This window comes from Onychomys torridus, chromosome 3 (assembly GCF_903995425.1).
Source record: "Onychomys torridus chromosome 3, mOncTor1.1, whole genome shotgun sequence".
Lineage (NCBI taxonomy): Eukaryota > Metazoa > Chordata > Mammalia > Rodentia > Cricetidae > Onychomys > Onychomys torridus.
In genome coordinates, this window is record NC_050445.1 from 72557991 (window position 1) to 72576256 (window position 18266).

Below are 18266 nucleotides of genomic sequence, written 5' to 3' on the forward strand. Positions count from 1 at the left end.
ATATTGTGATGGTTGCTTTGTGATAGCATTACAATATTTAGCTCAGATATTTCAATTTAGTTGTCCAGAATGCAAATTTTGTAAATTAGATGAAAATGCCCACTGAACCATTGTTTTGCTTCTACATCTCTGCATATATCTTGCATACATCTCTAGAATTTCTTAGTGTCTGATTCTTCTTTTAAAGACTCTATTGTTTAAAGTAATTCACTTAAATGATCCTCTTTCTCGACATGCATCTGTTTTTTCGTTATTATGCTGAACTTTGAAATAATACTCAATTCTTGTAGTGGAAGAAATTCTAAATAACCGGAGTACAAGAAAATTTGATGGCGTGTACCTCTAATGCCAGCAGCCTGGAGGATGTAGTAAAAAGATTTTGAATTTGAGGCCAATCCCTAGACAGGCTAGAAAGGGAGGCTACTGGAAGAAGGAGGGGTGGAGGGCGGGAGGAGGAGGACTCATCTCCGTCCTTATTTATTTTCAAAAGTTGTAAACCATATTTAAAGCCAGATGACAAAAAGTAAAACATATTTTACAATTCATGAATTTGCTTAAAAAAGAAAAATGGGCTTGGGAGACAGTTCTGGTAGCTATGGAAGTAAGAGGGTCCCTTGAAACCAGAACAAAAGCTGAATGTGCCAGCCAGTGATGGCACAGGTCCTTAGTTCCAGCACTGGGAGGCAGAGGCAGGCAGATCTCAGAGTTCTGAGTGCAAGGCCAGTCGAGTGAGTTCCAGGACAGCCAGGGCTACACAGAGCCACCGGGAGGAGCAGGAGGCAGGATGGGGGTGGGGCTGGGGTAGATGCCGCAATGCATGCCTGTAATCCCTCCCACTGCTGCAGAGGCAGAGAAGAGCCCTTGGGCTTTCTGGGTAGCCAAACTAGCCAAACGCCTGAGTTTCAGGATAGATGAGAGAGGCTGTTTTCAAAAATAGGGCATAAATACCTTGGCCTTCACATGCAGGTACACAGAAACTCATATAAACACAGACATGAGCTCACACATATACACACAAATAAAAGAAGTGCACACTTCCGTTTATGCTTTATGATCTAGAGATTCTTCCAAACTCACTGTCAAGGAGGTTAATGTCCTATATACCTATTTAAGAATAATTCTAAATATTTCCACCAAGACATCTAAAATAATCATCAAAACAGATTGATTTAACCCTTCAAATTCTACTTAGTATGGCCGATTTTTGCTTATTCTTAAGAGGAAATAGCTGTTAGTAGGACTTTCTTAATTATTATCTGACTTACTGTTACGTAGTGTAACTAAACTTGTGTGTATTATTATGCAACTATTTCTATCTATTTTCCTATCATTGTTCTTTAATATAAATTTGTTTCCAGGTTGTTCTGCCTTGATTATTAGGTATTCATTATTTTTTTTTATTTTTAATCAACTAATTTATTTTGGGGTAATTGTTATTTTTGTGCATATATTTATATTTATATTATATTGCTGTTTGTTTGTTTATTTATTTATTTGCAAAGAGGCTGAATTTCCTCGGGAGATATGGACTTACCTACATTTGGCGTGGGATATCTGAGGGAAAAAAATCTACTTACACTATGTTCTTAAGTCTGTTAACTTTATTCCTCTAAGACAAAATTCTATCATTTCAGCTATAGGTCCACCAGGCATTCAACTCAGGAATAACTCTAGACACACCAAACTCTATATCCGTCTGTTTTATTTCTCTGGGATGAAATCCTGTCCCCATAGCTGCGGTTCAGTCCAGTTCCCCAGCTCATAGTCCTGTTAACCACTAACTCCTGTGCTTTCAGCCTCACCTTCATCCTCTGTATCCTCTTTCTCCATCCCTGCTCCTCTCTACTCCTGGTACTCAGAAAACTCTACCCGAGATCGGCTTACCCTCTATGTCCTCCTCTCTTCTCTCTCTCCATGCCCTTCTTTCCATTTCCACAGAAAAATACCTGCCTTTTCTTTCCCTGGGCACGTGGTTCTCTGCCTCCTCAGGAATGTTGTTTTACTTCCCACCTAGATATGTAAAAACCTCTTTTGTTCTCAGTCAATTGCTCTGGAGAACCACTAGGCCTCCTCAAGGTGAGGGGATGGTCTGAGCTTCTTTAGCACAGGAAACAAATCTAAGGGTCTCCCATCAGCTTGTCCCCTAAGCTCAGCAGGGGAGTTAGTAACTTAGTAGGTACTGCAGGGCTGGGGAGCTGAATTGTTTGCCATTGGTCTGGGCACGAAAGGATTTCATAGATGAAGACAGCTGGAATATTAAAGGCTGGGTACTACCAAATATTCATAATAAATGGCTTGCCTTTTGACAGACCCTTGGCCATCGAAGTTTAGCTTTAACACATAGCTGAATCTCTATGAAATATATTCTTGTGGCCCCAGAGAGTGTCTCTTGAGAGACCAAAGAAATGATTACATTCACATCTAGACTGGAGATGTTTCCTATGTCACTATATGGGTGAAGAGTTTCTTTCAGGAGCCTGGGTGATTCTCAGGCAATTACATCACTAAGAAACCCCACCTCACCTGTGATATAACTGCCTGCATTTTTAAGTTTGCAATACATCACCATGCAGCAAAGAGCTAAAGGTTGTATAACAGGCATGTACAGCTCCTTCATCTTGCCTGAGACAAGCGTCCAATTGTTTCTTCTGCTCTCTTTTCTCTTCTCCTATCCCTGATAGCCACCACATTCATCTTTGGTTCTCTGAATTTAACTACAGCAATACTTTGTTTAAGTAAATCCCAGACTTCTGTGAATGGATTGCTTTACTCAGCATCAAACTAAAAGCTCTTTCATCTGACATATGGTGGAATTCTTTCCTTTTTATGGCTAATGGTATAATGGGGGGGAGGGGAGTGTGTATGTGTGTGTGTGTGTACATACTCATTATTTACACATCTGTCAGGCTACATTTAGTTGTTCCACATTTTTGCTACTTTGAATAGGATTGCAGTCAACCTAGTAATGATCATACAACTTTCAGGTACTGATCTGAATTCAATCAATTCATTACAGTTTGATTTCTGTTTGTTTGTGGTTCCCTGCCCCCAATCATCTGGATATTATAATTGGAATGGCTTTGAACTGGAACAATATGCATTAATTACAATAAATAATTTTCATTCACAGCCACAACCATTGAATCTTATCATACCCATTAACTGAACACAGTCATCAAAATGACTCCATATGACGTTGCTTTGTAGTTATAATGTAAGTAAAAGAAACTGCAGTGAGCTTGCTATCACCATTAGTTATTGCCTGAAAAAGCTGTAAATATTGAGGAGGCTTACAGGATGCTCATTATATATATCACTTTTAAGCACATAGGCATTTCTCTGAAATGGCAATTAGTAACTCCCACAAAGTCGGTGTTTTTCATCAGTGATAAAAGAAACACAATATGTCAAACTGGTCTCTACTGCTGCACACTCAAAATAGCTGTACCCAAATTTTGAAATGGCTAAAAGGATGCACAGGTTTTTAACTTCTTTGTTTCCTTACTTATTCAGTCATTTTCCAATGATTCTTTTTATTTTATTTGCTTATAATTATCATCTTGTTTTTACATTGCAAACATTTTGTTTGCTTTTGATTTATTTAAAAATAAATTAATTTTAATTGTAATGCTGACATTGAGTTAGAAACACCACGTATCTGATTTGAAAATCTTTTACACAAGTGCTTTGACCAAATGAACTTTCCCACTTTAAGTAACTGCATTCATAAAATCAGCGAAATTAGGTTTCCCAGCCTATCAAGTGGCTGCTGTTGTAAAATTCGAGAAAGTAAGAGTTAGAAAGAGTGATAGAGACATCATAACTCACCCTCAAATTACACTGGAGGAAAGTAGTGTCCAATAGAATTAAATAGCCTACCCAATCTCAAATTACCCAGCCAGCAGAATGAGAGGGGCTGCTGGGTGGGGTGCTGAGGCCAGTCCTTCCTTGTCCCTTGATATAATATTTACCTTTCCTAACATTCCCCCCATTAGTATGCCTGCATAGCCTATCCAAAATTATTTATGTTTATTTTATATAATCTTCTGCCACAGTCTCCTATCTGCACTTATTGAAAGTAAAAACTATACAGCTATATTCTTCCTCCAATTCAGAAATCTTATATAAAATTTTAATTGAAATTCCTTATGACAGACATTTTTATAAATACTTATATGGTGCCTCACTACATTCTTTCATTGTTGTTTTGAGACAGGGCCATATGCAGTGCCAATGAACCTCAAACTTGCTATGTAGTCAAAGATGACCTTGAACTCCTAACCCTATTGACCCTCCTAATCCTTATTCCCAAGTGCTAGGATGACAGATGTGTGCTAACACATGCAATATATTTCATACATTCTTAAAACATAATCATAGTATTGATTCATAAGCACAGTGGTGTGGATGACGAAGATAACAACTACCATTCATGCATGTTCATGGTCTCATGAGTTTTAAAGTGATAGACTTTATTAAGTTAGACTTACATTATATAAAGAGCTACATATATAGAGCTCTTCTAAGTGTTAAGCAAGACAACTAGAGTCTTGAGTTGTTTCTCCAGGGCTTGGTCTGTCCTCTACATGAGTACAATGAAGCTCTGTAGTCTTGCAACACTTGACATTTTTATTTTAATATAGGGGAATGTTTTTAATGTCAATGAAAGATTTGCTGAATATAGAATTTGCTTCCCATACATTGGTTAGAGCTTTTGCTTTTGTATTTTCTGTATCCATATTGTTTTTATGATTGAACACTGAGTTGATATCCCAGTAGGGACCTCAGTTAAATGCTTACAGGCTTGGAGTCATTCCCATCTCATTTAATTTTCTTGGTTTTGGTAGAATGTTGTACCACTGTGGACCAATTCCAAATCTCAATTCCTAGTCCACGACACTCTAAGTTAATAAACTTACAAACTCACAAAGATTTCACCTAGATGACTGACTCTTCTGCCCTCTGGTGTCTGAAGAGAGCAGCTGAACAAGTCAACAAGTTCAGATGAATTTTTAGAATCTTCATTTTCCTGTTTGGTTTGGTGATGTGAGGTTCTGACCGACATAAAATATCAAAACAAAACAAAACAAAAACAATAAAGAATGGTACAAATCAGACAAGAAAGACAAACTGGGATAAGGCTAAAACTAATAGTCTGAAAAATATCTCAATCTCAGGAAGATTTGTAAAAGATGATTTCAATTTTGAGAATTGATCTATTAAAAATAATTTAATACTGTTTTAGCAAATAAAGATATTTATTTTACAGTGTTATTCTGTTTTGACTAGGATTTGTGTGTGTGTGTGTGTGTGTGTGTGTGCTGTGTTTATTTTGTATGTGTTATGTGTACACATGTGTATATGCACATGCCCCTGTGGGGTGTCCTTCTCTACTGCTCTCTGTATATTATTATTTTGGAGGCAGCCTTTCTCAATGAATCTGGAGTTCACTAACTTGGCAAGACTATCTTGTATCTTACCAGCAAGCCCCAGGCATTCTCTGTCTTTGGGTTACAGCTGTGTTCAAATAGACCTGGTTTTTCATGTGGCTACCAGGGATTGGAACTCAGGTCTCCATGCTTGTGTGGCTAGTATTTTATGAACTGAGTTAGCCTCCCAGTCCTGATCAGGTATTTTCATAATTTGCACATTAGTATAAAGTGCTGCCCAGTGTTTACTCCGAAGTAGAATTCAGTTTTAAACCATTCTTCTCTCCAAAGCTGAAAAGAGCGTCTGCTTTTACAATGTAGGTGTACATTGGAAACATGTTCCACTACCTTTAAACTATTTTGCCCTAGTTTTCAAATTTGGTAAAAACAGTAGTTCACTTTTAATTCCTTTTGAAATGACTATTGCTTTTACTGCAACTTATTCTGCTTCATTTTAATTATCAAAACAAATGGTTATTTTAAAACCTCTAGTTTATTGATAGAAACTAATGGAGTAATAGGTAATATCATTGATTTATATAGCCTTAGTTTTCCAGATGGACAGTGTTCAATCATAAGTGGTGTACACACTGTGAGAATTTCTTGGTTTGAAAGTTTACAGTGGAGTTGTGCCTCAAGAAATACAACTTCCTAAACCCGAAGTTTCTGCAGAGTCTGACAAACAGACATCAAGACCACCCCATGGCTAACTTTATCTAGGCTGCTTCTCCAAAAACAGTGAGAGGCAACTTACTTGAAACAGGCATTCACCTTTCCCACTGGTTTTAGAAGCACAACCTCAGTTTCTAGACTGGCCCCCAATTCCCAAACTACCCACTATGTTCAATACTATTTTGATTTTCCTATTACAGGAATTCCTCTAAAGGGTTCTGAAGGACAAGGGAGTAGGGCTCAGAAAGTTCCAGTTCCTGGTATTAATTTATAGTTTTGTATGCCCTAATTGCTATATATACAGGGTCTTTCTTTGTCAATCTATTTAAGACTGAGGCTTAGAGGAATAATCAGGGGGGTGAAATTTCACTTACAAAATTTTTGTTTTAAAATTATAATACAAATTAGACTTTTTAATCATTTAAACATTTTTAAACTTTTTTTTTTTTAATGTGTGCTTATCTCTCCAGTTTGCACAATTGAAAGCCCAGTTTCCTCTTATTAGGCATTGCTCTGATTTGTTTATGAGGAAAATGGGGCCTGGAGGAGGAAGCAGAAAGCAGCCAGCATCATGGAATGGAGAACCTTTTCACAGCTCTCTGCTGCCTTGCCACAACAGTGTTCTCTCACTGGATAAAAAACCATTTTTCTTCTCTTCTTATCCATTGCTTCCCACTGCTGTCCTGAAGGCCCCATACAAACACCCGGACCTGCCAAGCATAACCGAGCCACACCTAGTCAAGTGCACAGCTGGCTGCTGTGGGCTACACCCTGGCATCTCAGGGTTTGCCTAGGAGGGCTCTCTTTTCTCTTAGACTTTTGTGATGTATCTAGCAATGTGTTGGCATTTTAAGTCAAACTAAAAGCTTTCTGATCTATCCGTTTCTTCTCTCAAAGTTTAAACTGTCTTAAGAGTTTTTGAGAAGAGCAAGGAAACACAGTTAACCAATTCGAATTCCTGCTTTTCACAGGTGGCAAATAAATGCTAGGAAAACACAGGAAGAAACAGAAAATACGATGTGGGGTGGGATGGTTAGATGAATTATGACACCATTACAAAGTTAAATGAATATATGCATACCCCATACTAATGAACCTGGGATATACAGCTTCAGTGGGAATCTTCAGAGGAAAATTAATAACTGCATATGGCTTTTCTTAGATGTGGTATTTCTTTACATTTTTTGTTTGTTTCTTTGCCTTTTATGGGACTTTCTTTCCTGCTTTACCTGCGTAGCTGCTTGGCATCCTCAGTTGTGTGTTACCAAGGTGAACCTTCCCTGGGTTGAATGTACTAAAACAACACTATTTGGCTCATCCGGTCCTACCTTAAACCTCAGGGAGTAATTACATTCCAAAACCTCTTTTCACTTGTGTGAGCACAGCACAGAGGACCCGAGAGCCCTCCTAGCAACCAGGGGCCAAGGGTCTCAGCAGAACACTGGCAGCATGCCACAGGGAAATCTGCCCTAAGAAGAAAATGCGTTTCCAAAAAACTTTCTGTAGCTGTCAATAGAAAGCAGGTTTCCTTTTCTCTTCTCTTTTTATCCCTTAGATTTTATTACATCCGAATCTTTCAGAACCTATCAGAGGCAAGCTGGGAGGAAAACTCTCAGCTACATGTTTACTAAGTGATTAGATCTTAACTTGCAATGTCTTACAGAGAAATGTGTAATTGTTTAAAATTTGATACAAAAAACTGTGGCTTGGATATCATGAATTAAGTCCTTTGAAATTTTGTCTGCTGTGTACCTGCAGATATGAGGTCTAAGGAGACTGTTTTCCTTAAGTTGAAGGTCTCTTTCCAACGTGTGAGGTAGGCAAAATCTTGCTTTTAATGACAAATCAATCAGATTGAACTGAAGGTGTTATGAGATATGAGCACCTTTGGAAATGGCCACTGAGTAAGACTCAAATGTGCATCTGTAATCGGCAACAAGCTCAGAATGTATGTGCCTATGTCCGTTTCAGGTCCGACTCAATCTACTTAACACAGGGCTCCTTCCACTGCAGAGTTGACTTTGGATGCAGGGGAAATGCACAAAGCAGTGATGGAGCACACAGATTTCATCTTCAGACCAGCCTCCAGTGGCAGGCATGCAAATGGCTAATGATGCAGGCCATACCTCTTCCTACCGTCCTGGGATAAATAACTAGACATCAAGAGAGGATCAGCTTCTTAATGAAAGACTTTTGTAACAAATAGATACTCTCAAATTAGTTAGAAAATCACTAATGAGCCTTTGAAATTCTCAGTACAATTTCTGTGGTAGACACTCTGGGTCATTATGTTTTTATTGGAATGAAATTTGGAGTGAGAGCTGTCCATTATCACTTACTCCTGGATCTTCAGCTAATAACACTGGACTTCTGAGGAGCAGACTCTGAAGCACTGGTATAATCCTAATTAGTGCCTAATTTAAATGTTTTCATCAGTAGGAACTTTATTCCATGCCATCTTTTTAGAGAAATTTAAGATTTTTGTTTAGTTTAGTTTTTTATTTTATTTTGACAATGTCATGATACTTTTATAGAGGCTTTCTCTGGTATCATTCATTTTATTCTACATGCTTGTATTGATTAAATATAGTTTTTATTAAAAATATTTTTCCATTAAGATATGAAATGTGATGATGTTATCCTACTAAAGTCAGCTTCCTAGAATGTAGTTTGTGAAACACAAATTAAATTTACAATATAAAACAGTATATACCTTGTAAAATATTCAAATTGTCATTCCTTCATTTTGAATAACAACATATCACATTCAGTCAATTTATATCAAATTGTGCTTGATATAAATTAAGTGTGACCACCAGAGGGCAGTTGATGCTAACTTTTTCTTTAATATGTGCTCCCAGGAAGCAGTTTCAGGCAGGAAGGGGTCTGTCTGTAAGTATATACAAAGAGCCTAGACTTAAGGAAGCAGCATACAAGGTGGGGCATAGTTTAATTTTCAGCTGTAGCAGAAGTGTACAATTATAATTTCAAACCATTACAATTTTTCTGGAGCTAATTTTGTGACTTGTTGATCTGTTCCAATTTTTAATAAATGTGGTTAAACTGGACGGGAATTTGTAATTAAATTGGAAGGGAATCCTAAATTTATTTAAAATTACAAATAAAGTTTTTCCATACATTCTTGTGTTTATAGATCATTTTCACGACAGTTTCTTCAATGTAAGTTTCTAGTACCACCCTTAGAAAGTTCTAGGGGGGAATGAGATTTGGTTTCACTCTATAACAATGGCTGGCCTTGAACTCTATTAGTTCGGTTGTCCCTGTGCCTGGATGATCCTGCCCTGACCCTGGTCCACAATTGCAGGGATGCACCATCATGCCTGATTAGAAAAATTAATTTTTATTGAAAACAATAATCTTTTAAAGAAAGTAAGATTACACTGGGGAAACATTAGAAAATTCAGGTAACATCACGTAATTTTGACTTTGTTTTTTTTTTTTGTTTGTTTGTTTTTTGTTTTCTGTTTTTTGTTTTTCGAGCAGGGTTTCTCTGTGTAGATTTGTGACTTTCCTGGAACTCACTCTGTAGCCCAGGCTGGCCTCAAACTCACAGAGATCGGGCTGCCTCGGCCTCCGGAGTGCTGGGATTAAAGGCATGCATGAAACCCAGATTTCACTCTAGTGAAGGTAGACTGCATTATTATTGCACGTTGGTGATTCCTCTACGGCTCTGTCATCTATTTATATTATCCATAGCATGCACCTCTCAGGTGCATATGCAGTGCGTTTATTCCTGTACACATTTCTTTTCAGTGTCCAAGCAAAACCTATGACCCACTGATTAAATCCACCCGAGACTTTCCTGACGATGTCATCAGTTTCATAAGGCGGCACCCGGTGATGTATAAGTCGGTGTACCCAGTGGCAGGAGCGCCGACCTTCAAGAGAATCAATGTGGACTACAGACTGACACAGATAGTGGTGGATCACGTGGTTGCTGAAGACGGACAGTATGATGTCATGTTTCTTGGGACAGGTACTCTCTCAAACCACACTTTCAGCCAAAGAAATTGAAGTGTTCATTAACGGTTAAAGAAAACAAAAACTTCCAAAGTATTTATTTGCCAAAATCAAGTAAACATCGGTTAATGCCTTGCCAATGTTTTCTGAAATTGTCTAGCTCGTGGATTTAAAGGATCAGAAATAAATATATATGTATATACATACATTTATATGTATATTTATATATTCATACATTTTTACACAACAAATTATTGCCTATTTGGTGATTCTCAAAATTAAGAAAAACGTTATGCAGTAATACTAACACTATTCAGGTGGCAATAAAGACAGCATGTACCCTCAGAACTTCGTATTTTACATGCTAACTAACAAACTAGAGCATTTCTGCACTAGAAATTAATGAGTTTTAAATACTAGATATTTTATTGGAACCGATTCTTAAGAATGTGAAACAATTTTATAATTATTTAACTTTTAATTATTACAATGGTTTTGCAGAAATTAAGCTTATTAGGAAAACTGTGAGATAACTAGGACCTTTGGGCACCAGCTCTCAAGCCTGATTATGTTACAAATGGCAAGTGCAAACCCCGATAATCTAAGGGATGCTCCATTTCCGAGACGGCATGGATGACTATTTAAGGGTCAGAACTTTAGTCAGTATGTTATTAATTCTCATGAGCTAAATTTAGTTTGCACTGGACATCCAAGCTCGTTCACAGGTCCTTAGCAATTCACTACCATAAACAGCACCCAGCCACTAGGTGGCACTATGTAACCTTTCCTGAGGAAAATGTGGTGACTTTAAAAAGTACATTTTGCATTGTAAAATTGTATTTAATAGTTTTGAACATCTTACAGTTATTTTTATTCTATTATTCCAACTAATATTTAAATTAGTCATATACATTCAGTTACAAAATACTGTGTATTTTTCCTTTGTAAGTATCTGCTCTAGAAGGCCAATGTTGTATACAGTAGGCTTCATTTTTCACTACTTAATTTGGGCAACTTTCTTGGAAAGCATCCACAGGAAAATGTGAGGGAAAAATTTGAGATTTTGAGGAATATGCATTCAACTAAATATTGGAGTAAAAACAGTGGCGTTATGGGTCCATGTTTCTTTCAGACATTGGAACCATCCTCAAAGTTGTCAGCATTTCCAAGGAGAAGTGGAATACTGAAGAAGTAGTACTAGAGGAGCTTCAGGTGTTCAAGGTGAGAGGGGACCCAGGGCTCCAGACAGGCAGAGACTGCACAGTGCTATTCATGGGCAATTGTCTTTTCTCTGTTCTTGTCGGAAGTAAGTCCTCCACTGTTTGAAGGGTCTAAGCATTGGGACAGGTCCTCAGCAAGTAGCGAAGGCGCTCACTTCTGCTGCTGGTCACAACACTGAGAGAAGCCAGGGTGGCCTCTCCTTACTGCACTCTTCAAGGGTCGCCACAATGAATGAAAGCCTGGGATCTCTTCCTACCCGCATGCTTTTCTACTTTATGAATGTTACTTTGCAATTTTTCCCCAAATGAATTTGAGAAACCTGGAAAAGTTTATAAATCATGTGTAAGAGTCCTGATTTACTGTACTGAAGAAAAAAGTAATGATAACAAGTTATGCAAGGCACAATCCTCTTACCTCTCAAAGGGAATTAGGAGGCCTGGAGGAAGAGTTCTTTGTTTGAAATTCTCCTTTTAACAACAAATACATTTTAGTGTGGCAGGCACTCTCTGTAGCTACTCTGTAGTACTTACAATTATTTCATGAAAAATAAGACATTAGAAATAATGTTATATTTCTTAGAAAATATGTTCTTTCATGTTTTTGTTTTGTTAAAAATGTTTATTAAAAACTGTTTCCATGTAAACATCCATTGCCTGGAAAGAAAGAGTCCTCCACTGTGAAGGGCTAAAGTTAATTATCATGCTGGGTTTTCCAGGATCCTGTTTACATTGTGATGATAATAGTGGTCAAGAAGTTAACAAGAACAAGACCTGCTATCTGTCCTCTTCCAAAACAAAATCCTGGGTGGTTCCTAAGGGAAAAGTTGATGTCAAACATAAGGGTGAATGAACAGAGGCTTAGCGAGTTTCCATCATGTGCACACACATAAATGTATGATAACACATCTTCTCCAATGGGTCTTAGAGTCAAGGATTAACTGTTATCTTAGTGGCCATAGATTTTTTTCCCTCCTCCTCCTCCTCCTCCTCCTCCTCCTCCTCCTCCTCCTCCTCCTCCTCCTTCTTCTCTACTTCTTCTACTTAGCTATCTATCTATCTATCTATCTATCTATCTATCTATCTATCTATCTATCTATCGTGTGTTTGTGTGTGTGTGTGTGTGTGTGTGTGTGTGTGTGTGTGTGTGTGAGAGAGAGAGAGAGAGAGAGAGAGAGAGAGAGAGAGAGAGAGAGAGAGAGCTGGAGATGAAACCTGGGGCTTTTCCCCTGCAAACAACTCACCACTGGGTTAAGTCACCAGACTCCTTTCCTCTCCTCTTCTTTCCTTTCCTCTGCTTTTTCTTCTCTCTTCTCCCTTTTCTCCTCTTCTCTCCTTTTCTCCTCTTCTCTACATATGTCTCTTTTCTTTCTTTAATGACTTTATTGAGGTAAAATGCAATTAAAAGCAAAACAAAAACCCAAACATAATTTAATGGGAATGCCCATGCTTTTAAAACTAAGGACAACAAAAAAATTATTGGAACAAACTTTTTAACTTCAAATTTTTCTTTCACAGATTTTCTTAACTTTCTAACATCTATTGTTTGTCAATTAGTACATAAAAACAAATAACGAATAAGTACCAGATAGATAATAGATATATAAGATATCTTAAAGAGTTGCCCTGCCTTTGTTTGTTTGTCTGGTTGGTTGCTTTTCTATTCATGCCTGTGGTCTTATTAAAAATAAAATCTGACCCATATCATGAAACTATACATACTGATATATTGAGGCATCACATAAGGAATATTATCATCAACAAACAGAAACATAACTTTTCAAACTCTGCTACTTAAACATGTTTTGAATCTTTGGTGCAAATAACATCAGAGTGGAGCAATAAGTAATCATGGAGATGTTCTTGTCAGCACTAGTATGAATTATATGCCGTATTAAGATGCAGATTTAGAACAAAGTGAAAATTTGGGAATAACTAGGAAGCATTTTCAACACAGCATTTCCTCATCCAGTGAACTAGGTTCTCTGATAAAATACCTCAAGCATTTTCATCATGACTTTTAATGTAGAATCAATATACACTGTAAGAAAATAGCAAGCAATAAGGTCATTTTCTCCTCTCAATGGGAGTCTGGACAGCCAACCTTGACATAAGATGAAACAACATACTAGTTATTGTAAAGCTGTGAATGTTTTTACTGACATTTTGTTTCTGTTTACAGCACCCCACAGCCATCTTGAATATGGAGTTGTCACTGAAACAGGTAGGTACTTTGTAATTACTGTTTAACAATTAACTTCAGAAGTCTCAAGTTCCCTGAATCAAAATTCATTTGCATAATCTATTGAAACTGGAGACTAGGGCTGGAGAGCTGGCTCAACTGCTCTTCCAGAGGTCCTGAGTACAATTCCCAGCACCCACATGGTGGCTCACAACCATCTGTAATGAGATCTGGCACCCTCTTCTGTGTACGTAATAAATAAAAAATGTAGACCTGCAGGTACAAAAAAAAAAAATGAAACTGGAAGTCATTAATAATGCAGAAAGTTAAAGGTTGCCTGTTTCTCCTCCAACTAATCGGCAGTCTTAGTTTCAGCCTTGCCTTGGGAGAATGGAGAGAAACATATTAATGGAATAGTGAATAGTGTGTGCTCCCCCCCTTTTCCTCCAAAAAAAAAAAAAAAAGAAAAAGGGTTGGTGTCTGTTCTCCTAAGACTGTATTTCTGCTCAAGTCATAAGACATATATTTAAGATGCCAATCACAAGCATTGAAAAGGTATTTTAATTAGGGAGTCTAGGATTTCAAAGATGAACCGTGGTACACAACTCAGAAGTCAACCTTCAACACTTTACTCAATAACAATCTCGTAGAAGCAATTTTCTCAACTAGAGAACTCTTGTGCTTGTTATGAGTTTATTTAATTCTACTTGCTTAGTGATGCTTGGGATCAACCCCAAGATTTTACACCTATTAAGCAAGTTACTGAGTATTTTTGGGGGGGACAGAATCATATTATCTAACACAGACAACACCTCCTGAGTATTGTGTTTGTTGACAGTCATGAACAAAAGCTGGTTTTCTTTTTTTCAGTGCTGGAGATTGACCCTAGGCCATTAAAAATATTACACAATCACTTCACTTCTTCGAACACTGAACTATATCCTCATCCTGCTGTGAGTTTAAATAGAATGCTACAAGCCAATGTTGTAGGCAAAGCAATGGAAATGTTAATGGTGGCCAATTTTGATAATCATGACTATATATAATATGATTTAACACTTCCCCCGTATTATAATCCATATCCTGATAGAGTAGATTTAGACTCATCATTCCAGTTTTACATACACCCTTAAGATTTAAGGAAGCCATTTCAAAATATATGTCCCAAATTAAGGCATTGCTACAATTAAACTTGATAGCCCAGTTCTTAGAGGAAAGTCTAAATGCGTTTGTTTCTGAGGCCCTTTTCACTGATTTGCTCATTCGAAAACACTTATTGCTTGAATCCCTGCTATTGTCCTTTGAAGATATGGAGAAGAATGAGTGACATAGCCTGAATCTCCCCTCCAGAAGCTGTGAGCAGAGCTGACAGAGGGACAAGGGCACCAGCAATGCAGAGTACTTATTGAAGCATCTACCAGAAAGACATGGACAAAATGACTTGAAAAGGAGCTTGACAGACCAGGCGAAGGGAGGGAAGGAAAAAGATAGACAAACTGTCATGAATGATGTAGTTAATCAGATAAATAAAAGAGGGATAGAAGGAAGGAATGAGAACATGAAAAGTAAGAGTCTACACCTGTTTCTATTAAGTGTTTCTGAAATTTGACCCAAAACATATGTGTGCTTAGGGTAAGAGGAAGTGAGAGATGATTCTGAAGAAGTAAGCCTGAGTATGTGAGACTCTACCTGTCCTCATGATGCTTAACAGCTTAAGGACAAAAGCCATTACCATCCTTAAGCAGGAGAAAGTCATGAGAAGACCATCTGTTTAGAAAGCTCTGTCTGTGGAAGATGGAATGGGCCCTCTGAAGAGGTTGGGGTTATGAAAAAAGGCTGGCATGAGAGGAAGTAGTTAGAACCTTGCAAACAAGCTAAGCAAGTGATGCTACAGAGCAAAGCCAAGCCCCCAGCAGTGGGGGAAGGGGAGCACATTAGAGCTCCAGGGATGAAGAGAAAGGTAGTGATGATGATGAAGGTGACAAGGTGTAGTCATTTGAAATAAGCATTTTAGAGATTGTGAAAAACAGAAAACAGAATTCTTTGTGTTTAATGACAAGAAAGTCAACCGAGTTTAACAGGCAATAAAGTACAAGGTAAATTTCTGTAAGTTGAGAACCTCTGTGCTTTTTATCCTAGAGTCTATTTCTGTGAGGTTTCTCCTTAATTCAAAGCTGAGAGTGGTCCCCTAGAGTTGACCCTAAGTTCTTGAGAGTGGAGACTGAGACTTACTCACCTACACTCTTCTTCCTTTCTGCTGCAGACACACTCATGGATGTATATGGGGAGTACTACGTGAATTCCAGGACTAACTTTCAAAGGGAGAGTTATTTGTTGTTTCCAGTATCCTGTGGCCTTTGCTTTGTGATAGGGTATTGCTCAAGTCTACATGGTGATGTCTGCATAGAGATACTAAACATCTACTCTCCCAATTGTAACTCATATTCTTTCAGGGATCACTTCATCTAAAAATAGTGTCAGTAGTCTCTTTTAGTCATTCCTCAGGTTGACAGGCATGGCAGAGGCATGTCATCAATGCTGCCATTAATGTCTATGCTTTCTAGAGCCTACCAAAGTATAATTTCTACTATTGAGAAATAATTTGACATCTTAATTCCATAGTCTAGCAGTTGGTTTTTTTTACCTTCCTAAGTTATTGCCAAGCCTACTTTAGCTTTCCAGAATGTTGTTTGTAGGTTTTTGTTGTTGTTGTTTGTTTGTTTGTTTTAATTCTTTAGGGGGGTGCCACCCAGCTCCATATAAATACACGGAGACTTATTCTTATGAATACTGGGCCTTAGCTTGGCTTATTTCTAACCAGCTTTTCTAGCTTAAATTATCCTATTTCTCTTTAACTATGTTTTGCCTCTTGGCTTTATATCTTCTTTATTATTCTATATATCTTTCTTTCCTTCTTACTCTGTAGCTGGCTGTGTGGCTGGCCCCTGGCAATCCCCCCTTTCTTCTTTTCTCACTCTTCTCTCTTCTCTCTCTTCCCTAGATTTCTCCTCCTATTTATTCTCTCTGTATGCTAGCTTCACCTATCTGTTCTCTCTCCTGCCTAGCTTTTGGCCATTCAACTCTTTATTAGACCCATCAGGTGTTTTATACAGGCAAAATAACTCAGCTTTACATAGTTAAACAAATGCAACATAAAAGAATGTATCACAGCTTTGCATCATTAAACAAATATTCTGCAGCATAAAAGAATGTGACATATCTTAAACCAATATTCCATAATAGTTGTCCATTCTATTGACGTCTTCAAAACAGAGTCCACCTGGATGGAGGAGATTGATTTCTTTTACCCCTCCTCACAATTCTGCACAAGCGTTAACAGGTAGCAGGACACTCACAAATGGATTTGGAGCTAGAAGATGATATTACAGAACAGTTGTCTCAAGACTAATGTGAGCAAAGGAGCTGATTCATTTTCTCTGCTTGATTTGCAGCAACAGTTGTACGTTGGTTCCTGGGATGGATTGGTTCAGCTCTCCTTGCACAGATGCGACATTTATGGGAAAGCATGTGCAGATTGCTGTCTTGCCAGAGACCCCTACTGTGCTTGGGATGGAAATGCTTGCTCAAGATATGCACCCACTTCCAAAAGGTCAGGGCGCTCCTCCTTCTCACAAGAGTTTCTCACATAAAGGCCTTGCTTGTAGTTTAAGTTAAAGACAAATAGAAAACTTGGCCTGTGGAAGAAACAACACAATTAAAATAGTCAATCATTTTTTATTAAGTGAAAGTTGAAGGATAAACATGTTATGAAATTGTGGAATGTGGAACTTTAAAAAAATCTGATAAATTATTATACAGTATTTTTAACAGCCAACTCTGGTAGTTTGTGATTGTAATACCACAACTCAGGAGGCTGAGACAGGAGTATTGCCATGAGTTCCAGAATAGCCTGAGCTACATAGTGACATCCTGTCTACCTCCCCAAATTGTTCTTATTAACTACTTTTCCCACATTCCTGCCATCAGACTTCTAAATATGCACATACTTGCTTCTACTGTTTTGCAAGTCATTTATAAACAATTATGTTTGTAGATGTGCAGACATAGCCCACAATACATGAGTGATTTAATTCAATTTTATTTTTTCTCTAATAACTATAATTTGCCAATTTCTGTCACTCAGATAAGCTGTTTCCTTGACGTTGGTAGCTTTTTATTTTAAACACTTAAGAATATGCAGGAAAGCTCAACCATTGTATTATTCTACACACACAAGTAAAACTATCCAGAGTTATAAGATATACATTTTGACACTTTTTAATAGCAAAACAATTAAAAATAACATGAATGCCTGTCAATAATACTCATGTTAGACAAGTGTTTTACCACCATTGTTTTTGAATGTACATATTAGTAACATTATTTTCTAAGGTGTTATTAAAAGTCTGTGTTCTTCTAGATTAAATTGTCAACAAATTATGTGTGCTATTGGTTATTTTCATTTTTAGATTATTTTTTGAACTTTTGATGTCTTTTGATGCTCTAAGTAAAGAGCATGTATTAGTTTCACTACCACGTGAACATTATTTTATTTAAAATATTTCACTGATTTGTCAAATTCTAAACATTAGGACTCAAAAATTGTAGGTACTTACTGTACACCTGCACATATTGATTAAAACAGAGACACATTTTATATTCCATCTAGTCCATAAATTAAACATAAGTGGGTAAATATGGTTATTAGGAGTTAAAAGTTGCAAGCACTTTGTTAAACTTTTCTGCCCAGAATAGACTTATCTTAGTGAGTCCTTGGGGAATTCT

The 18266-nt window shown here is 37.5% G+C and overlaps 1 protein-coding gene across 2 annotated transcripts in view; it reads left to right on the top strand.

The window, feature by feature from the left end:
• The window catches only part of Sema3d (semaphorin 3D), a 196642-nt gene that overhangs the window by 162071 nt on the left and 16305 nt on the right, over window positions 1–18266 (top strand). For both annotated transcript variants that reach the window (XM_036182046.1, XM_036182045.1), the window contains exons 13-16: window positions 9876–10098; window positions 11215–11303; window positions 13482–13523; window positions 16934–17091. In XM_036182046.1, coding sequence (XP_036037939.1) covers window positions 9876–10098; window positions 11215–11303; window positions 13482–13523; window positions 16934–17091 — 512 coding nt within the window. The remainder of the gene's footprint in view (window positions 1–9875; window positions 10099–11214; window positions 11304–13481; window positions 13524–16933; window positions 17092–18266) is intronic.